This window comes from Giraffa tippelskirchi, chromosome 8 (genome assembly GCF_054371585.1).
Source record: "Giraffa tippelskirchi isolate mGirTip1 chromosome 8, T2T-mGirTip1v1.2.pri, whole genome shotgun sequence".
NCBI classification, from domain to species: Eukaryota; Metazoa; Chordata; class Mammalia; order Artiodactyla; family Giraffidae; genus Giraffa; species Giraffa tippelskirchi.
The window spans coordinates 83,730,356-83,753,674 of record NC_137282.1 but is presented as its reverse complement, the minus strand read 5'-3'; the positions used below and the strand labels follow the sequence as shown (position 1 = coordinate 83,753,674).

Below are 23,319 nucleotides of genomic sequence, written 5' to 3'. Positions count from 1 at the left end.
AGCTTAGGATGACTTCTCAAATCCTTTTTCTTATTTGTAAAATAGTGCTAATATTTGCTACTGTAAATGATATGATATTTATAAAGCTACTTAACAACTCTTCATTGTCATTACTTCCTTTGGGAGGTAGGTGTTTTATTCCCTAACTTAGGGATGCTAGAATAAGAGGGATACTGTTTGATATGTAAGTGAAATCAGACAGAAATGAATGGAGATATTATTCTAAGATTGTGTACCTCACTGCCACAAGATGCATAACAAGATAGCAATGTTAAAATAGTAATTCCCTACTTTGGGGAATATGATCTTTGAAGAAGAATAGCAAGAAGCCAGAAAAATAGCAGTAGAACAAATTAATATTAAAACATTATTCCTTTGCATAGTAAAATGTGACATTTTTATTTGTAATTATATTGTTAGGATTAGTATTTAAGGCAGAATTGCTTGTAATCAGTCATTCTATGACAGGTTATAATGCTATTATTTTGTAATAGTTTAAAGATCACTAAAGGTCATAAAACACTACTAATACAAATGTTTCATTTATAAGTTTCTTTCATAGTGTCTCACTTACAACTTGAAGATTTCTGCCCACAGGTGCCTCACAAGCAGCTGTGGAAGCTGTGCTCTGCACAGACCAGAATGTGCGTGACACCTGGGAGTCATGCAGCCCTCTTTCCTCCTCTTGTTTTTCTAGCCTATAAACAATGCATTTCAGTTCTTTTAGCTGATTCATTTATTATTTGTCTCCATTTTTCCAGATAACACACTTATGTTACTCTTCCTTTTTCTTTTTTTTTTTTAAGTTTTAAGCACTGTTTTATTAACTTCCCATGATGGAAGATAAGAATTTAATCCCGTCTTGCTTCCCAGCCACAGACACGCTCTCCCATGCATATGCACTTACACGTGTGCTCACGCTCTCTCTCCACTTCCTGTTTTTCCAACATCATTCTGTTATAATTTTTGGTAGGCCAGTAATCATTATTTGTGTTATGATTATATAAGCACTATTCATAACTGAACCAAGTAATGTATACTGTTCTTACTTTTCCTTTTTTGGAGGGGGTACATCTTTTCATATTGTCTTATGCTTTTAGTTTTACTTGTCTGCTTCATTAATTCAATTCTAAATTCTTTCTAGGTTGTATAAATCTGTCAAAATGTTCAAGCATATTAAGATTTTATCAGTTTTGCCTTTGTGAATAAATCTCTCGGAGGGTCTTCTGACTTACTTCCCAACCTTTGTCGTATAAGAGTTCACATGGATGCTGCCAATATTTGTAAAGCACAGAGTGTGATAAGTAGCTAAGTATTCTTGTGGCCAGAGGTTTCTCAGAAGCTCCAGAAGCCTCCGCTTGTAGTAGCCAACCCTTGGTTTGAAGAGATTAATACCTGAGCATGCCTGTAACCCTTTCAGGACAAACCTCTATGTGTTTCAACACGTTTGTTAGAAAGCTATGGTTCATCCTCATCCAGAGGATTCCTTTTTTATTTTTCTTATGATGGACTCTCTTTTTCCTGAATTCCTTGTCTTCATCTTACTTTCTCATTTTGGTGGAAGCTTAAATTTATTTGCTATTTGTTGTTGCTACTCTGCTAACTGCAGGTAGCTTGCAAATATATTTTATTAAAAAAATTTAAATTAGTTGTCAACAAAATTTAAAAGACGGTCAATTCCAAATATTGAAAAGATCCAGAACAATTGAAACTTTCATACCCTTCTGGTAGGAATGTAAAACGCTACTTGGTAAAAACATTGAGACTTGACATTTCTGACAGTGTCTTTATTCTACGTTCACTCATGATTGCTAGTTTAGTTGTGTATAGAATTCTAGGTTGGGAAATTTTCTCAAGATTTTGAAGCCATTGTTCTATTTGTTTCTTATTATGGATTTATCTTCATCTGTTGCAGTGGACATTCATTAGGCCCCTTTCAGTCTGAAAACGCATGCCTGTCAGCTTGGGACATGTCATATCTTATGTCTTTGATTTCTTCTATTTTCTCTTTTTTTCCTTAGAATTTCTGTTCTTTAGAGACTGGACCTTTCTAACCTTTTCTCTAATTCTCTTAGTATTCTTACATCAGTATTTTAAGACTTCTTAGCATTCTTAGCATCAGTATTTTATTTTCTGAGCAATCTTTCCTAAACTTTGTCTTGTGCTTTTGAAGTTTTTGTTAATATACTTTCTAATATACAAGAGATCCCATTTTTATTCTTAGTCCTTTTTAAAAATTTTTTCATCATGTTCTTTCATAGATACAGTATCTCTTTGAGGATATCAGATTTCAATTTTTTATTTTTCTTTCTATGCAGTCTGTTTTTTCAAGCTGCTTTTTTCTTTATTTTGATCTTTGACTATCATGTTATAATTTTTTCTCACTTTCTGGTCATTCTGATTGCTGCACTTATTTAAGTGAGGGTCTTAAAAAATAAAGCAAATCTAATTGGAACTTCTTTTTGCCTAGGTGGGACTTGTTGACTAGTGCTTCATTATACTTGTTTAGGATGGACTGTCAAGCTGTAAAAATCTTAATATTATTTTAGATTTTTATCTTGACCTGTTCATATGCTCCTTAGAAAAGTTTGTTTAGACTCTTAACCTAGTGAATATGTACTTGGCTGTCAGTATCCTGGGTGCTGAGTAGGGGAGGAAGGGAGGAGTGTCCCAGCCTTTAGAATGCATAATTATCAGTCTCCCTGTTTTTAGTATGGTATTCCCCATTCTTAGTTCTTCCTAGAGTTATTAAATTCAGAGGAATTCTATTTCACTTTTACAAAGGGTTAATCTCCATTCTTCAGCCACAGTGAAGAATAGTCCTTTGGTAGAACAAAATATGGAAGGGGATTTGAGTGCCTACTATATCTTCAAATAACTTTTAGGTAGGCTACCAGTTTAGCCACCTTACCTGCACTGTGCATTTCCAGGATAACCTAGTACAACCAATTCCTGAGCCCTGTGGCCTTTTTATGATTGAAATCAGGTTGTTTCTGACTTTCTCACTGGAGGCTTAAGATTCGCTCTTCTCAAGTCTTCTGAGTCGGTTACCTTTGCCCATCTGCTTTCCAGTGTCCAAAATCTTACTGGTGGTGTTTTTTCAATGTTTTGCCCTTGTGCATCTGTGTCTTTTTTTTTCTTTAATCTTGTACTGTTTTTATAGAGGAATTTCATGAAATAAAGAGAAGGAAATACATTTATTTAATCTGTTATTTTTAACCAGAAGTCCCAAGGTCACTTTTAGTCTATCTTCATGTATTTGATTAAAATCTTCCCCATTTTCCACAACTGAAATAAAGATTTTTATATTATTATAAATGGCATATTTAAAAGTAAAGTTTGAAATGTATGGTGCTTTTATAAAAAATATATCTAATCTAAATCAATAGTTTATTTTGTAGAAATGCTCTTCTCTTTCTGATTTTAACTCTTAGAGATAAAAATCTATTAACAGTTTTTTTCTATGAGAAATGAAGACCATTTTAGGCAATGGTGTATTTTCTCGTGAAGTGTATTGAGTGTTTTATAATATTAACATCAGTATAAAAAGAAGTAGGCCCTAAAGTTGAAGAAGTAAGCATAGGTGAATCATAGTTATTGTTACTCCAACTCTCCTTAATGTGTTATAGAAAACAGTTTTACTTACTTTGCTGGTAATTGTATACAGTCTGTTTGTTTTTTAATCTTAAAGGAAAGCAGAACATACTACTTGAAAACAGAGTTTTGTGTTTGCGTTTACTTTGTAGGTGAGCTACAGCACAACTCTGAATGGCAAAGATACGGTTCATCATTGGAACTGGATTTCAGACATGCCCCTGGAGTGTGCCATTCACTATGTGGGGATTAGATGCTACATTGACGATCCTCAGTTCTCTGGTCGCAAAGAGTGGAGTGACTGGAGCCCACTGAAGAACATCTCCTGTAAGTGCATATTTAAAAATTTTTGTTTCAGATTAATTAGGTAGGGCTGAGTTTAAGCTTTCAGTTCTCAGAACCCCATTTGGATGCACAAGGGTCACCTAGGGATCTTCCAAGTCTTCCATCCCAGAACATTTTGATTCAAAAACTCTGAGGCTTCAGAAAGCTGTTTTTTTAAAAAAACATTCTGAGGGATTGGGTAAATGTCCAGATTTAAAAATCAGTTTGAATCGGCATTAAAGAACATTTAAGATTTTTATGTAATGATATCAAGTCCATATTTTTAAAAATTAGCTCCCAATTTCTTGCCCATAGAGCAGACCCCTGTGAGCTGCAGAGTTGTTGCAGAGAACATGGGAATATGCAAGTTTACTCCAAATCATCTGTACATTGACCAAAACTCATATGCAGGTATAATGTTGGCAGTGTGAGAAAGGGCCTGGAATACTGTTGACAGTAAAATGAAGTCCTTAAAAAGGCTGGTGATCATTGTGGATTATTCATTCTAGTGACAATATGGAGAAATGGCCAGAGGAAAGAGGGACTAGGAGCAAACAGATTAATAAGAATCTTGTAGTTCAGCAAAGGACAAGTATAAAGTAGGACACCTGGGTTTAGAAATAAAAAGGGTATGAAAACACTGAAAAGATAGAATTAGTGACTGTGTATTTGGTAGGGGAGAAATAGAGCCAAAAAAGGCTATTGGTTTGGGCATCTGGTTATCTGGTGATTTTGTCCAATGAGACAGAACAATATGAACAAACTGGGTAGGAAAGATAAATTTCATTCTAATGTGTTGAGTGTTGAGTTTGAGGTAGCTGTGAAGTGTCTGGGAGCAATTTCTTACTGTCAGTTGGGAATACAAGTTCAGCATCCAGGTGGTTGAATAGTTGGAACTGGAGTTACCTAGTTGATCCCTGAACAACTGGGGCTTAGGGGCTCTGACCCTCTGTGTAGTGGAAAGTCAATATATAATTTATAGTTGGCCTCCGCACCCATGGAACCCCCATATCTGTGGTTTCACACCCAAAAGTTCAACCAACCACAAATCCTGTCGTATTTACTGTTGAAAAAAATCCATGTATAAGTGAACCCAAGCATTTCAAACCTGTATTGTTCAAGGGTCAACTGTGTATTTGAGAATCATTAATATACGTGATGTGAAAGTTTTTAAATCTTGGAGGCTAACGTAACTCAAGGAAAGGGGCATGAAGACCAAGGACAGATCCCTTAGAAGCTGGTATGAGGAGGGACGATTGAAGAAAGAGACCAGCAAAGCAAATAGCAGCCAGAGGGTTAAGAGTAGCAAAAGTCAGTAGTCTACACCCCAAGAGAGAGGGGAATTTTGAAAAGGAAGACTATAGGCAACATACCAGATGCTATGGAAGTTGAAGGAAAGATCACTAAAAAGTGGCCATTTGATTGAGCAGTTGGGCCACAGAACCATTTTTTGTAAGTATCAGAGTACAAGCCAGATTGCGGGAGATTAAAGAATGAGTAGATAGAAAGGAGACTAGAGATACTTTTCTTAAATTGGCTACTTAGGAAAAAGAAAACAAAGGGGTGGCTTCCGTTAACATATAGAGAGTTGGGCTTTTTTTTTTTTTAAAGTGCTTTTTAGGATGTGGAATACCTAACCATATATGTAGGCTAATGGAAAGTAAGACGTCTGATCTAAACACATAGAGTAATTTGAGAGAAGTGGAATTATTTAACGTGCAGCTTTTTTTGATGTGGATTTTTCACATGGTGGATATAAACCTGCTTAATATCAACCTTTGGACTTCTTAGATATTAATATTAACCTGTAACCTTATACATCGATCCACAATCCCTTCCACTCCCCCAGTATCACCCCATCATAAGTAAATAAAACCACACACATTTTTATGTCTTGTGTATGTCTTGCTCCTTTGAAACCTGGAGGATATACTTTTTCTTTGAGTCACCATTATTTCAAAGTACCTAACTGTGGTTTATGTACACTTGGCTAATTTATGTAAAACACTTCTAAAGTATTTATAATTCCTTTTGCTCTTTCTAGTGCCTCCTGATTCTCAGACTAAGGTTTTTCCTCAAGACAGAGTGATACTTGCAGGCTCAGATATAACAGTATGTTGTGTGACTCAAGAAAAAGTGTTATCAGCACAGATTGGCAGTACACATTGTCCCCTTATCCATCTTGATGGGGAAAATGTTGCAATCAAGATTCACAACATTTCTGCTTCTGCAAGTAGTGGAACAAATGTGGTTTTCTCAGTAGAAGATAACATATTTGGAACAGTTGTTTTTGCGGGATGTAAGTATATTACTTTTTTTTATTTTAAAGAGTTCCTATTAATGTTTTTTGGGTCTTCTTGGAAAGCCTTAATGTTTTTTCTGGGGGATGATTTTCTTTCTTTCTTGGTTTTTTTTTATTGTTTGATAGAAGGTACCAGCATTTTTGCTTGTTTTCAAGCAAGTTCAGGTGAGTTCTAAGCTTGTTTTTTACATAATTGTATCTGTATAATTTGTGAAAGTGAAAGTTGCTCAGTTGTGTCCAACTCTTTGCAACCCCATGGACTGTAGCCTTCTAGGCCTCTCTGTCCATAGAATTCTACAGGCAAGAATTACTGGAGTGGGTAGTCATTCCCTTCTGCAGGGGATCTTCCCAACCCAGGGATTGAACCCAGGTCTCCCACATTGCAGGAGGATTCTTTACCATCTGAGCCACCAGGGAAGCCCCATATAAGAATATATGTGGTAGTGGTTTAGTCGCTAAGTCATGTCCGATTCTTGCAACCCCATGAACTATAGCCTGCCAGGCTCCTCTGTCCATGGGGTTCTCCAGGCAAGAATACTGGAATGGGTTGCCATTTCCTTCTCCAGTGGATCTTCCTGACCCAGGGATCAAACCCGGGTCTCCTGCATTGTAGGCAGATTCTTTACTGACTGAACTACAAGGGAAGCCCCATAAGAATATATATATATATATAAAATTTGTAGATTTTATAAGATTTGAGACATTCAACTGCTAATTTTTAGTTTAAATTCTTAGTTAACAGCTTTGTTGAGTCAGGGGCAGTTAGTATGTAATATTTCTTAATCCTCCATTGTTTAGGAATTTTTTCATATAAATTAATTTCCCACCTGATTAAAGTGTGCCTTTTTTTTAAAGTACCTAAATTAAATAAACTGTAAGGATTTTACACAAAATCTTTCAGAAGCATCACCTGCACTCTCTGATGAGAAGAGGGTGGCTGGAGGACATGTGGGAGGAAGAGTCCCCCTCACTGTGTTCTGTGTACAGTGGACTCTCTGTAATGCAGGGGCATCTTTTAACATGGCTGTACCTCTGTCCCACGACGCTTCCAAAGTTGTAGGTGGACTGCCCTGCCTAGATGGCTTGTGTTACCCGTCCACAGATAATCTTGTATGCAGAGTTTTCCTCTCCCCTCCCTTATGGTAACTGTAGTGTTAGGAGCACTGATGCTTTGCCTCCAGCAGTGCTTCTCTTCCACCTCACATCCTGAACTTTAAAGTTCTGAGTGGTCCGAGCATCTCATGAACAAAGTGTGTAAAATGTAGTGAATAGATTTTGTGATTTTCTTTTGATCACTTGGGCTTCCTTGGTGGCACAGAATGATTTTTCTTATGCCTTTTTTTTTTTTTTTAATGATTCTCAGTGGTGCTCTACATCAGCTGCTTTCAGCCATTTTTTACACTTCCATAGAAACTTAGGATGATTACATTCAGTTGCTGATAGATTTCCAAGGGAATAACCACCATTAGGTGCCCTTCTCAGATTGATGGCCTTAACCTTGCCTTCCCAGTAAGCATTTTGGAATTCAAATGAGAGTGAGGATACATTCAAATTTAAATTTTACAAATTAAAAAAATTAAATTTTCTTTCCTAAATGAAATTTTAGGAAATGATTTGCAACATTCCTCATAAATGACCATGAAGTCTAAAGTTAAGAACCAGTGAAGGGGAACTACTTGATAAGTGATACCAAACTGTGAAATATTCACGTAAAAGAATGAGATAAAAATTAAAACTTAAAAGATGATAATATTCACTATTATTTCTAACAATTTTCTAATTTTTATTACAGTGCTAGGGAAAACCTACTTAGTTCATAATTTAGCTTTTGTTTTTAACATTTGGAGGTTGAAATATTGATCAGTATTTGTTAATTCAGGAGCAGCAGTAACCTTCACTTCAGAGAGAGTCTTTAGAAACCTGTAACAAGGGCTATGGTGTGAGTTAGGGATCAAGATTCACTTTTCTATCCCTTATGGGTATCCTGTTAACCCATTATTTACTGAAAAGAATTTTAGAATCAGCTTGTTAATTTTCCCTTACACACACATACAGATTCAACCCTGCTAGGATTTTGATTGATATTACATTAAATCTGTCAATTTAGGAAGATTTTTATTGTTACAGTATTGAGTCTTCCAATCCATGAACATGGTATAGCCTTCCATTTATTTAGATTTTGTCTCATTTATTTTAGTGAGATGAGGTCTTTCATATCTTTTTGTAAATTTATTTCTAGGTGTTTGATGTTTTCTGGTGCTATTAAAAATTGATTTTTTAAATTGCATTTTCTATATGCTGCTATATAGAAAGACAGTTGATTTATACCAAGCTTTTACCTAGCTTCAGTTGGTTTTCTTGAAACGCATTACATTTTAAATACTGCCCTTTCATATTTTTTTTCTCCTTCAATTTTTCCTTCCACTTCTGTCTAGTTTGCTGCTGTTATTTTGGATTTTAAGTATTCCAACTTAAAAACATCTGCCAAATCCTAAAATAATCAGCATTTTAAATATCCTCAAAATTTTGAGTATTTGAGTTAAATAAAATGACTAAAAGTTTGGCCTTAAGTTTAAAATGGTTTTCAAAATAAATAAGTCAATGTTAGTTTTATTACTGCTACTGCTACTGCTAAGTCACTTCAGTCGTGTCCGACTCTGTGTGACCCCATAGACGGCAGCCCACCAGGCTCCTCCATCCCTGGGATTTTCCAGGCAAGAACAGTGGAGTGGGTTGCCGTTTCCTTCTCCAATGCATGAAAGTGAAAAGTGAAAGTGAAGTCACTCAGTCGTGTCTGACTCTTAGCGACCCCATGGACTGCAGCCTACCAGGCTCCTCCGTCCATGGGATTTTCCAGGCAAGAGTGCTGGAGTGGGGTGCCATTGCCTTCTCCGTAGTTTTATTAACCAGTTGTTAAACTTTCACATAAATACTGATTACTTCTCTTAATGTTACCCCAAGTACTTTGAAGGATGTAATGCTTATCTCTGCGGAAAGTGTGTGAAATTTTCTAAATCTTGTTTGATAAACTAAGGACTATTTTAAAAATACAGGTTTTTAAAAGGAAGTTTATCTTTTAGAGTTTTTCAACAAGTAGATAATTGTTTAACAAAAACTTAACCTCCTTGGAAGATAGTTTAGATAAATATGACAGTAAGGGACTTCTCTAGTGGATAAGATAAGAGGATAAGAATCAGTCTTCCAGTTCAGGGGACACAGGTTTGATCCCTGGTCTGGGAAGATTCCACATGCCAAGGAGCAACTAGGCCCCATGGGCCACAGCTACTGAGCCTGTGTGCTGTGACTACTGAAGCCCATGTGCCTAGAGCCTGCGCTCCTCAATGGAAGAGGCCATTGCTGTGAGAAGCCTGTGCACTGTAGATGAAGATGGCCGCAAGTAGAGAAAGCCCACGCAGCAACAAAGACCCAGTGCAGCTAAAAATGAATAATTTTTTTTTAATTCTTAAAAAAAAGTGACAGTAGGAAATATCAGTTTCTGTATATGCTTGGTTAGGTAAGATTATAGAAATATCGCTTTCTGTAATCATTATCACACTGTAGAATTTTAATTTATCACGCTAAGGTCTGTCAAAACAAAGACAACTGTTTTTCTTTTTCTTGTCTTGCCCCTACAAAAACAGAATAGTTTCATTAAAAAACAAAAGAGCAGTAGTCACTTTGAATATAGGGAGTTGCAGAATTTTACCAAGAATTACTTTGTAAATAATAGTTCTTGTAACTTTTTTAAGAACTCTGAAACTTGTAACATGACTTTTATTGACTTATAATATGATTTGGTACTTCTTTTCAAGTCACAATATAAAGATGATAGATGATAATACTTTTAACCTGTAGATTTTTCTGATTCAACTTGTTGCACACAGTTTCCTTTGAGAGATTTGATGGACTCTGAAATAGGATTAAAGGGAAAAACATGATAGTTGATCTCTTAAGGTTGCTAGGAGGAAGTTTCCGAATGAGCTAATAGTCACTCTTAGGTATATTTTAATCCATCATTCCTAATGTAATATGAACTCTGACACAACATGCTGTGCAAAGAATGGTAATTGCTGCATCATTCAGAATGTAATAAGCAAATTATTTTATTTTTTAAGAAAATTGTCCAAAATGTAATTAACATTTATAAAATGCAACGTTTTTTAGGGAAGGTATATGTAACCAAAGTAACTGCTTTTTTTTTTTTTTCATTTTTTAATTAGATCCACCAGACACTCCTCAAAAACTGAACTGTGAGACATATGATTTAAAAGAAATCATTTGCACTTGGAATCCAGGAAGACCGACGTCTTTGGAGGGCCCACGCAGTACAAGTTACACTTTATTTGAAAGGTAAAGGTCTCTGGGAGAGGTTGTCAGACAGTAAGGAGCACATTGGAAGGATGTTAATGACATAAGGAGATGTTCTATTTCATTTATACAAAAGATATAAAACAAAGTATACTGTAGAAAATTGGGTATATTATAAACACTGTAATTTAAACACATTGCAGACTCAATATCTTGTCATCTTTTTTTAAAAAGCCTAGAAAGAAGAGCCCTCAAATATGAACAGGGACTCTCTGGGTAGTGGGAATATGGCTGATTATTTTCTTCTGTTTTTTGCATTGTATATATTTTCTTCCCTGAGTATGTAATATATCTACACTTGGAAATATAAGCCTTTTTTAAAAAACTACTAGAAATTTACTCATCCATTTTTTTCTGTAATATATCTCTTGCCATTTTGAAATTATTTTAATATTCCTTAATCTCTTTTTCAGTTTTTCAGGAAAATATGTTAGATTTAACAGAGATAAAGTGTCCACAAATGAAAGCTACCAGTTATTCTTTCAAATACTTTCAAATCAAGAAATATACAATTTTACATTGAATGCTCAAAATCTTCTGGGTCAGACAGAATCAACACTTTCAGTTAACATAACTGAAAAAGGTAAGTTGCTGCATAAACCAGTGTCTGAAAAATAACTTTAGAAGTGGTAAAATGTCTTGAGGTTAATGAGAAGTGCTTCTAGGGATATTTTTTTGTTTTTACTGATTATTTCCTTTATAGTTACTTAGTATTCATTTTTAAAATTTCATTTAAAAATCTTTAAAATTTAAATTTCAAGTTTCACTATTTTATTGTATTCAAATAAAAATTTGAATTAGTTTCATAGAAACTGTAAGTGGCTTCATCTAATAATTTTGATTTCTGAAAATATTTTTGCCCAATTTTTAAAAACTTTTTATTTTGAAATAATTGTAGACTCAGGGGTGGTTGCAAAAATAATAGAGTCCTCCTTCCAGCTTTCTCAGTAGTATCATCTTATGGAACTGTACTTCAGTTAGGCAGTTGACCCTCCTGCTTCAATACTGAACCTGACTATTGACCTTGCTCCATTTTAACCAGTTTTTATGCATTTAATTGTGTGTGGTATGTGTGTATCTTTGTGCAGTCAGATCCATGTATAGATTCATGTAACCCACAAGTGCAGTTAAGATACAGAACTGTTCTATCACCCAAAAGGAACTGCCTCTTGCTGTCACTTTAGCAACCCTACCTCCCCCCACCAGCATGCACGCGCGCGCACACACACACACACACACACACACACACACACACACACACACACACACACACACACACACACACACACACACACACACACACACACACACACACACACACACACACACACACACACGAATCTTTGTCCCTGGAAAACAGCTAATCAGTTCTTTATGTCTATTGTTTGGTCATATGGGGAATGTGTGTAAATGGAGTCATACACTATGTAACCTTTGGCATTTGTGCGTTTGTTTGTGCTTGTTTCTCTGACTCTTTGCAACCCCATGAACTCTGTCTAGCCCACCAGGCTCCTCTTCCATGGGATTCTCCAAGCAAGAATACTGGAGTGGGTTGCCATTTCCTCCTCCAGGGGATCTTCCCCACCCAGGGATTCAACTGTGTCTTTTGCGTCTCCTGCATTGGCAGACATATTCTTTACCACTGTGCCACAGGAAGTTGTCATTTTTACTAAGGATGATGACTTTGATATCCATCCACATAGTTTTATGTATCAGTAAATAGTTTGTTCCATTTTACTACTGATGATTTCTGAATTTTTACCAACCTTATTAATATATAGATCAAAATAGAAATAAAAGAGGTCAGTCTTTTTGGCATTCATTCCTGTGGTCTTTCCACATGTATCAACTGAGACCAGCTCTGCAATATACGGAACAGTAGCATAGAAGACTTCTCTTAGAGACAGTCAGGGGCTAAGGGCTTAAACCATTTGCATTAGAAGACAGCCTACAAGTGATTAGTAGATGGTCCTGTTGCCTTACTTGTAAATGTAAGTCACTTGTATCAGTTATTCTTTCTCTTCATCTTCGTTATTTCTTGATTTTTATCCCCTAAGATCAGAAAGGCTACATTTTATATTTGAGTGGCAGTTTTGTATGTATTTATCTGCCCTCTGCCATTTCAACCCTGTCTTTCCCATGATTCTTTCCCATCACTCAAATTGGTGTATGCAGTATAACCAATATAGTGTGTAGTTTGCTTCACTGTGCCTTTGTTCCTGCCAGGACTCCAGCCTGAAATGCTTTTCTGCAATAGTTTTGCCAATTTCCTTTGGTTTATCCTCTAAGGCTCATCTTAAGTCCCATCTTCACTGTACATCTACACTTACTTACAGCCAAATTCCAGTATCTGTTAATATCTATACCACACATTAGGACTTAATGTATATACCCTTGCTGATTTTCTTTCTTTCCGGTTGTCATTCCTCAAGTAAAGGAGGGGTTCCTTAAAGGTAGAGACTACCTTTTAGTATTTCTGGTGCTAACTGAGCAACCTGGAGCATGAATGGTTCTTAAGCAATGCTGGCCTGGTGTCAAGCCATAAATGTGAGGTTTGTCTTCCACAAACACTGGGTGGAACATTGTTGATCAGCACTAATAACACATCTCCTGTTTTTTGTTTTCTTTGGCTCTCATTTGTCATATTAGAAAAGAACTTTTAAAGTAATTTTTGAAAATTTTATTTACAGTTCATCCCCGTATTCCTACTTCAGTCAAAGTGAAGGATATTGATTCAACAGCTGTGACACTTTCCTGGCATTTACCGGGCAGCTTTACAAAAATTAAACTGTTATGTCAAATTGAAATTAATAAAACTAGCTCAGAGCATGAATTGGTGAGTAAGATTCTCCTCTAAACTTCCTTTGACATTATTTTGGATAAAATATGTAGTTTTCAGAAAGAATTAAGTAAATTCACATGTATAAGCTCTCAGATTACTTATTCTACAGGTTTCCTAAGAGCCATTATATATATGTGTGTGTGTGTGTGTGTGTGTATACACACATCATAACAGTATTGAATTTAGCACTTAAAAACAATTGTAGTACTAGGTGTTATAGAATATAAGTATGACTTCTGCTACTCAGAATGTGTCCAGATCTAGTATAGTCCCTGGCATGTAACTCACGCTCAATAAATTTGTGAATGAATGAGTAGTTTTTGCTGTAGCCTTTTTGTTAGTTAATGGACTAATCAGCAGCAGAGAGAAGATGTGCTTTTTAAAACTGCTAAGTGCAGCAATAGGAGCAAGTTATAATTGGTCATTATAAGTCAAAACATGACTTTTTAATACATTTTAAATACTTAAGTTGACTTTTATGCTGCACTATCTTGTAGTTTGGTGTAGATCTGAAATAAATGACATTCTACTTAAATAGTTATTTGGAAATGGACTGATAATTTCTAGAAAATCAGTCAAACTGCAAAATGTAACACAAAAAGTTCCTTTGCAGTAAGTAATTGGGAACTCAGAGACTTTCCAGAGGCATGCAAATCCTCAAATTTGTTTCAAATGGCTTTATCTTAATTTTATTTGGTTTAAATATTTGTTGGATATTCTACATGTTTAGCACTGCACTAGAGGTTCTAAGTGCCATGTAAAAAATAATGCATAAATGATGCCTGCCTCCAATAAGCTTCTGAATATCTGAATAATGTATTTAGTACTCAAGGTCATCTTAGATTACTAAAGTATATCAAGATATATTGCATCACCATTAACCATTGACAGAGTATCATCATCTCTGCATAATTTTATTGACCATTATTACATAGAGTCAACATTTGGATTAAAAATATACCTTAATTTTTTTGCTATTGCAGAACATAATTTCACTGATTTTGAATTTTATATAAGAATTAAAATATACTGGATGAACTGTCATTGGTTTTATAGAGGTAAAGTCTTAGGACATTCAGTCAATTTACGTTGCAAATTTGGGAGGCTTTCTTCTAAAAAATATATGTATATATATATTTATTCATATACACATGATATTACATATGTAATATATATGTTTGTTTTCTAATAGCGGAATGTCACAATGAGGGGGGTAGAAAGTTCAAATTATTTTACTACTGTGGACAAGTTAAATCCATATACCATATATACTTTTCGGATTCGTTGTTCTACTGACCCTTTCTGGAAATGGAGCAAATGGAGCAATGAAAAACAGTATTTAACCACAGAAGCCAGTAAGTTAACTGAATGATTTATGGCTAATTATTACTATGGATCCTGAAATTTTATACCTTTTTTTTTTTTCAACAAAAATGTCACCAGAGTGACTAAAAGTAGGAGCATGTTTAGATAAATTGTGTAATTATTTAATACCTACTAATAAAATACCATACAAAGATTTTAAATGATGGGTTTTAGTTTCGTGATAACACGGAAAAATGCTTGGCTTATGTTATGTGAAACGGCTAAGCTACCTTATCCACAATATGATTATAACTATATTAGGATGATACATAGGAAACCATACTTGAAATTTAGTAAGATTATGGGGTGATTTTTCTCACACTTTTTCCTCCTATTCCTGCCTCATTGGAAAAGACCCTAATGCTGGGTAGGATTAGGGGCAGGAGGAGAAGGGGACGACAGAGGATGAGGTGGTTGGATGTCATCACCGACTCAATGGACATGGGTTTGGGTAGACTCCGGGAGTTGGTGATGGACAGAGAGGCCTGGCGTGCTGCAGTTCTTGGGGTCGCAAAGAGTCGGACACAACTGAGCAACTGAACTGAACTGAATTATAATAACCTATTTAGAGTGTTTCTTTATTGAAAGCAATTATTAATAAAGCTAATTTGGTAGGATATTGTGACTTAGGCCTGAGGATGGTTGGGACTACAAGTTCTTGAACTTTAGTTTCTGTGGTACACCCAAATCAAAATATCTATAAAATCAGGTAACTGGTTTTCCGAGTATGATAATTTCTAAAGACAGAATGAGTTCTATTCTTGATTAATCCAGATATCAACTTTCCAACAAACAGCAAAAATTTAGAAATAGGTGTAATTTTCAGAAATTATTCAATAAAAGATAGCAAAAGATGTATTTGCACTATATAATATAGGGAATATCAAACTTCTTCCAAAAAATGTTATGTGTGTTAGCCACTCAGTCGTATCCAAGTCTTTGCAACCCCATGGACTGTAGCTGGCCAGGCTCCTCTGTCCATATATTTCCCAGGCAAGAATACTGGAGTGGGTTGTTATTCCCTTCTCCAGGGGATCTTCCTGACCCAGGGATTGAACCCAGGTCCCTGGCATGGCAGGCAGATTCTTTATTGTCTGAACCACGGGGGAAGCAATAAGCAGAGAAACAGTAAGACAAAAACTGATAGGTATTAACCCAGATTTTGTCTCTTCATATGAAGATGAGAGAGATGAGAGGATCTTTACAACGCATCCAAGAATTATTTGGATCATGCTGGAATCCCGAGAGAGAGTATACTAGTTATTTGTTGCTGTGACAAATTACCCCAGAGCTCAGTGGCTTAAAACTGCAAGCATTTGTTATCTCACAGTGTCTTTGGATCGGAAATTTAGGAGCAGCTTAGCTGAGTGGCTCTGGCTTAGAGTTTCTTAGGAGGCTACAATCAGGATGTGAGTGGGGGCTGCGGGCTTGACTGGGTCTAGAGGATTGGCTTTCAGGATGGTTCACTCACATGGCTGTTGGCATGAGGTCTCCATTCGTCACCATGCAGGCCTCTCCATAGGGCTGCTGGAGTGTCCTCAAATGACAGCCAGCAGCACCCAGATTTAGTGATCAAAGAGAAAACAAGGCAGCTTCCACAATGTCTTTATGTCCTAGTCTCAGAAGGAATATACATCACGTCTGCTATACCCTACTGGCCACACAGGCCAACCCTGATACAGTGGAAGAGGGACCATCACACTGTGAATGTCAGAGGGCGTGACCAGCATCATTGGTCCTTTTGGAAACTAGTTATACCACAGGAGCTTTTGCCTTTAGTTGATGAGCTGTTGTTGCCAAGAGGAAACACTTTATTTACCCCTCATTGAATAAAGGCATTAATTCACGTAAGAAGTACTTATATCCACCATGTGTCAGGAATCATCTAGTTACTAGGAATATAGCAGTGAATAAAACAGCACTCTCTGCCCATGGAGTGTAGACGATAGAGTATTAGAAATGAGTTTTTAAACTACATATATAATAGTATATTTTGGGTGGCAATGAGTGCCATGGAAAAAAATAAAAACTAGAGAGAGGGCTAGGGAATGAAGGCCAAGTTGTTGGGGAGAAGGGTTGCAATTTTAAATAAGGTAGCTGGGAAAGACTTCACTAATAAGGTAACACTTGATCTGAGATATAAAGGAGGTGGGGAAGGAAGCTACATAGTTAATTCAGAGGAGGAAAGTTCTAGGCAGAGGAAGAGAGAACACAGAAAGTGCAGCAAGACTGGAGTGGGTGTCCTCTGCATGTTTTAGGAACAATCAGGAAGCCAGCCTGTGGCCAGAGCCGGCTTGAATAAGGGGAGGTTGGAGGATGTGAGATGGAGAGGCAGCCCCAATCCGTCTGAGGGATGTGAGGGTGATTTTAACCCATTGTAAGGGACCTTGTGCTTTGCAGATGTTCAGAGCTCAGCTTTTCCATTGCTCCATTTTCTAAGTGGAAAATGACTTAGAAGCACTAACTGCTTCACATTTTTATTGAGAATTTCAATTTTAAACCCTGCCATCCCAATTACTGAGTTTATCAACTGACATAGTATGCATCTTCAAATATTAACTTTTAAATCTCTTTTCTAGTTCCTTCAAAGGGACCAGATACTTGGAGGGAGTGGAGTTCTGATGGAAAAAATCTAATAATATATTGGAAGGTAAATGTCCTATTTTTCCTTGAATATTTAAGTAACTTTAGTATGCTAAACTACTTAAATTACATATGGTTCTTGGGTTGTTAGGGAGCCAGGATTTCCCAGACTGGCTTAGTTGACAGTATTGCTGAGAATGTAGCCTGGCTTCTAAAACTCCCAGATTCCTCATCACTGCAGATGTACCAGAGTCCTTGTAGTGAGGATCTCTGTCTCAGGTCTAGGCATTCTTCAGTTTGATTTTATGAGACTTATAAAGGACAGAGGATTTCATGAATTCCATCTATCTCACTTTAGTCAGAAATGCAGCCAGAAACTGCAAGTTAGAATCCTAAGTGTTTATGTTGTATTTTCTCTTCAGTGAATAGGAAACCAACTTTTTATATCTGTCAGTCAGAATAATTTGTTGTTCCCTAAATAAATTGTGTTACAGTATAGCAATTATAAAGTTTTACAAAGTTTTCTAAAATTTTAGCTAAAATATGAATTGCATTATGTTTTACTTGAGCATAAACCTTACTGGAGCAAATGTTTTCATTGCTGATTTATGAAAATCAAAACCACAAACAGTTGTTTTCTGCATCAGATTTCATAGGAACAGTTATAACCAGATTCTTTTAAATAGTGCATTTTGTTATTTAAAGTAAACTTTTACAAAAACTTGACATCAGTATGGCTTTGATTAAAGTGAATCTTTGAAGTCTGTGAGCATGTTATATACACATTCCATCACTTGGAGGTCGTCTGTGTATGACTGTGCATCCCCTCTTATTCTTAATTGGAAAAATCCCCTAGCTACTCTCAGATTGTACAGTAATATAGGAATGATCATACAAATGACTTCAATATAGAGAGTTTAGGGTATTTTTCAGACTAGATGAATGTTTAACCAAGGATTAAAAATGTTGAAGCAATTCAGATTCTAACTTCAGTGACTAGTCTATGGTTCTGCCATATTTGGGTGGAAAATTAAGTTGTTTTAGACATGTTGATTATTTAAAACATGTGCCACGATGATGGTCGAGTATAGTTCAGTAGGCAGTAGTTTGGTGTAAGGCTCTGGAGAGGTCTGAGCTAAAGACATAGCTTTGAGTAGCATGTAAATTGGTCACTCAGAGCACACAGTGTAGAAAGAGGCCGAGTGTGGAATGGTGGGTGGTGGCGGCATCTGAAGAACCAGCAGAGGAGGAGGATCCAGCAGAGGAGACTGGGAAGGTTAGAAAGGCAGGAAGACCAGAAGAAAATAGTGTGCAGAAACCAAGGGAATGGGGATGACATGTGAAGGAATGGACAGTATCAAGTGAAACCCACAGTTCTTGGGATGCTAGCGTGTTCACTGGACCAGGCCATCAGAGAGCTATCGGGGACCTCTGTGTCTTCAGCAGAGTATTAGTGGCTGGATCAGAGGGTCCTGTGCACTGCTGTATAAATTGGAGAGATTGTTTTGAAAAGCAGTTTAGATATATAAATAAAGATGTTTGAATGTTTATTTCCTTTCCTGTAAGTCCAGATTTGGGACCCCACATTAAGGAATTAATCCTAACTGGGGAAAAAACTGTGGCACCAAAAGGTTCATTTTATTGTGAAAAAAATGGCAACAACTTAAATTCTGCTTATTTAAGAAATATTCAGGTAAACTAATAAAAATGCTATATGAAATATAAAGCTGTTAGAAATATACATAACTGTGTTATCCAAAACAAGTGTGTATTGTAGAAAAGTGAAAAAAAGACAATTGTATAGTATGATTGAAACAATTTTAATAAAAGTCTCCACCTAGAAAAACAGCTTGAAGGAAATACCAGAATGTAAGAATATTTAAGAAATGGGAATATGGGAGATTTTTCTTCCAACTTTTTAGTATTTTCCACGTTTTCTATATTAGCAAGTACTACTTTAAAATGAGAAAACAATAACTAAAAAACATGATGCAATACTTTTTAATATTTTATTTATTTTTAAGTAGAGCACTGCTTCCCATCTCTTCTTTTGGTTTCCTTCTGAAAAATATGAAGCTAAACATTGTTTTGTTACTTAATTTTTATATATTCGTGTACTCTACTGCTTACAGCAAGGGTAGTTTTTGTTCAGCACCGCTTCCCTGATTTATCCAGATCTCAGTGGATTTAAAGTCTGTGCTGTGCACTGTTAATGACTCATGTTTCCTAACATTACTTTGTTAGGATTAGTGAAGTATCCAGTTTAGATTCAGTGGCCTTGCCTTGTCACATCACCTTTGCCAATTTTTATAACAGAATTTATTTTTCTTTTTTTAATAGCCTTTACCCATTAATGAAGCTAATGGAAAAATACTTTCTTATAATGTATCGTGTTCGTCAGATGAGGAAACAAAATCCCTTTCTGAGATTCCTGATCCTCAACACAAGGCAGAATTACAACTTGATAAAAATGACTACATCATCAGTGTGGTGGCAAAAAATTCTGCTGGCTCATCACCACCTTCTAAAATAGCTAGTATGGAAGTTCCCAATGGTGAGTACTTAAGGTAAAAGTAGTATATAAGGACAGGAAGCCAAGGTGAAACATTTTGACGGTGTTGCTTGCTCTCATAATGTCAGCTTTCTTCTCATACCCTCTGCTGCTGCTAACAAGTAAGGAGGAGCAGGCAGATTACTGTCATATATTCGGGGAGAGGCAGTAGCCTTCAGTATTGACTGGAAGCATCTACACTGATGGATAAAATAATTACAAAACCCAATTACTTTAACACATAATGTTGTAGAGTTATGGCGGTAGATACTACTCTTAGGAAGAAATATTTTAACAGTTTATTCAGAACTGCTTTCACACATCTCCCCAAGACCACGACAGTTCACACATCAGCTAGGCTATTTTTAAACAGTTAGAAAGAAATACTCATTTTAATTTGATACTCATTTTAAATATTCATTTTAAATTGATTGATAAGACAATTCTTTCTTAATAGGAATCCTTTACTGATAAGAAATTCTTCTTAAAGACTAAATTGCATCTTCAGTATAAGCTTTAGAAAAGAATTTTGATGTAATTTTAAAATTCCTCAGTGCCCCCTTTAAATCTGATGAGTTACAGTGACTATCAGTTTTCATTCCAATCCTGGAGAAAGGCAGTGCCTAAAAATGCTCAAACTACCGCACAATTGCACTCATCTCACACACTAGCAAAGTAATGCTCAAACTTCTCCAGGCCAGGCTTCAACAGTATGTGAACCATGAACTTCCAGATGTTCAAGCTGGATTTAGAAAAGGCAGAGGAACCAGAGATCAAATTGCCAACATCTGTCTAGATCATTGAAAAAGCAAGAGAGTTCCAGAAAAACATCTACTTCTGCTTTATTGGCTATGCCAAAGCCTTTGACTGTGTGGATCACAACAAACTGGAGAATTCTTCAAGAGATGGGAATACCAGACCACCTGACCTGCCTCCTGAGAAATCTGTATGCAGGTCAAGAAGCAACAGTTAGAACTGGACATGGAATTACAGACTGTTTCCAGATTGAGAAAGGAGTGCATCAAGGCTATATATTATCACTCTGCTTATTTAACTTATATGCAGATTACATCATGAGAAATACTGGGCTGGATGAAGCACAAACTGGAATCAAGATTGCTAGGAGAAATATCAATAACTTCAGATATGTGGATAACACCACCCTTATGACAGAAAGCAAAAAAGAATTAAAGAGCCTCTTGATGAAAGTGAAAGAGGAGAATTTAACAGCTGGCTTAAAACTCAGCATTCAGAAAACTAAGATAATGGCTTCTGGGTCCATCACTTCATGGCAGATGGAGAAACAGTAGAAACAGTGGCAGCCTTTATTTTGGGGGCTCCAAAATCACTGCAGATGGTGACTGCAGCCATGAAATTAAAAGATGCTTGCTCCTTGGAAGAAAAACTATAACCAACCTAGACAGCATATTAAAAAACAGAGACATTACTTTGCCAACAAAGGTCCGTGTAGTCAAGGCTGTGGTTTTTCCAGTAATCATGTACGGATGTGAGAGTTGGACTATAAAGGAAGCTAAGCGTCGAAGAATTGATGTTTTTGAACTGTGGTGTTGGAGAAGACTCTTGAGAGTCCCTTGGACTGCAAGGAGATCCAGCCAGTCCATTCTAAAGGAAATCAGTCCTGAATATTCTTTGGAAGGACTGATGCTGAAGCTGAAACTTCAATACTTTGGCCACCTGATGGGAAGAACTGACTCATTTCAAAAGACCCTGATGCTGGGAAAGATTGAAGGTGGGAGGAGAAGGGGACGACAGAAGATGAGATGGTTGAATGGCATCACTGAGTCAATGGACATGAGTTTGAGTAAACTCGGAGTTGGTGATGGACATGTAAGCCTGGCGTGCTGCAGTCCATGGGGTTGAAGAGAGTCGGACATGACTGAGCGACTGAACTGAACTGAACAGTGACTGTCCATTCTTCCTCAGCTGCCTTGACAACTTTTTGAGTCACAAGTTCTCAGTGGCCACTCCTGCCTCCTCGCCCAGTTAGCTCCTCTTCTGAGTCATTCCCTGATCCCACCCACTTGCTGTCCCACCCTAGTATGGGATCACCTTTCTATGATCACCCACTCCTGAAGGAAGAAAAATTGGTCCGGTTTGGGTCCTCAGTACCTTTTCAGTTCTTGTTTGAGAGTACTGGGCAGTGTCTGACTGCTTGTTACATAACTGTTTCTTTGTTCTAGTCAGTTGTGGACACATTAGGAGGAAGGAATAGGGATACACAGTATGTTTCAAGACACACAGTAGCAGCTAGAACCCAGATAGCAGTGCATGCTAGAGTGGAGAGGTCCACAGGTGGTGCTGTGGTGGCAAAAACAAGACAAGGGAAAGATGTATGTACACCTGTGGCGAGATAAGCTGCCGATTTAGGTTAGGTATTTCATGGCTCTCACAAAAATAGGCAATGCCTATGTTATCTTTTAATTCAGAAGCTATATTCCTCCCTTTTCTGTGTGTCTCTCAGGAGATAGTAATTTACAGAACTAACAATGGTCTGGCCATCAGCTTTCAGAAAGTTACTGAAACTCAGAACAAATCATGGTTCCTAAAGGATTTCCCCAGTTGGAGGCCTTACTGTAACCTCAGCACAGGCTGACAGTGTGGATTTTTTAGTCACGTTGAGCCAAAAACCTGTTGTATCCAGAGTCTTCTGTATTCCAAGGCAAATTGTTGTCTTGTGTCCAGTAGTAGTTGCTTATGAATGGAAATTTTGTTCAAAAAAACCTTTCCATGGCTTTCTACTGAGCCCTTAAATATGCATCAGTTAGAGAAATTACTTCTTTCCCCTGTTTCTCTGGAAAATTTCCCTCTTGGCCACACTGTCCTAACCCACACTAATTACTTACTCCCAACCTTGGGCCTCCCTTATCACTGAGGCTGAGATCTGGCAGGTGGGAAAATCAAACCTCACCATGGCCCCCAGCGCCCTCTGTCAGCCTCTACACCTCACGCATCCGTACTGCTGTCAGCTCACACTGGCCATCACATCCCATGGCTTTCATCCCTGTCCTGCCCCCAGAATCCCTTCCGCCCACCTATCGGACAGCAGTCTTCCTTGAAGGGAGGCGAGAGGCTGGCACACCCATTCATTCACTCACTGCATGGGGTTGTGCTCCTGCTTGGCGTGGTCTGTACCCAGAGTGGAGCTGCAGGCACAGGTCCCCGTCTGCTCTCATGGAGCTCACATCCATGGTGGATGACAAGAGAGGAGATTCTGACCACCCACGCCGGCTCTTTTCCAGCCTCCTGTCCCTGTGCTGCTGTGCCGTGACCCTCGAGTGCTCATTCCCTCTGCCCCACTCATCATGGCTCTTGAGCTTCATGTACGGGCCCAGCTATGTCACTGCCTGATCCTTGGTTGTTTTTTGTTTT

The 23,319-nt window shown here is 37.2% G+C and overlaps 1 protein-coding gene across 11 annotated transcripts in view; it reads left to right on the top strand.

The window, feature by feature from the left end:
- The window catches only part of LIFR (LIF receptor subunit alpha), a 74,253-nt gene that overhangs the window by 32,832 nt on the left and 18,102 nt on the right, over window positions 1-23,319 (top strand). For all 11 annotated transcript variants that reach the window (XM_081519278.1, XM_081519284.1, XM_081519286.1 and 8 more), the window contains 8 exons: window positions 3,747-3,921; window positions 5,963-6,217; window positions 10,441-10,570; window positions 11,002-11,171; window positions 13,279-13,424; window positions 14,623-14,785; window positions 17,375-17,445; window positions 19,719-19,932. In XM_081519278.1, coding sequence (XP_081375404.1) covers window positions 3,747-3,921; window positions 5,963-6,217; window positions 10,441-10,570; window positions 11,002-11,171; window positions 13,279-13,424; window positions 14,623-14,785; window positions 17,375-17,445; window positions 19,719-19,932 — 1,324 coding nt within the window. The remainder of the gene's footprint in view (window positions 1-3,746; window positions 3,922-5,962; window positions 6,218-10,440; window positions 10,571-11,001; window positions 11,172-13,278; window positions 13,425-14,622; window positions 14,786-17,374; window positions 17,446-19,718; window positions 19,933-23,319) is intronic.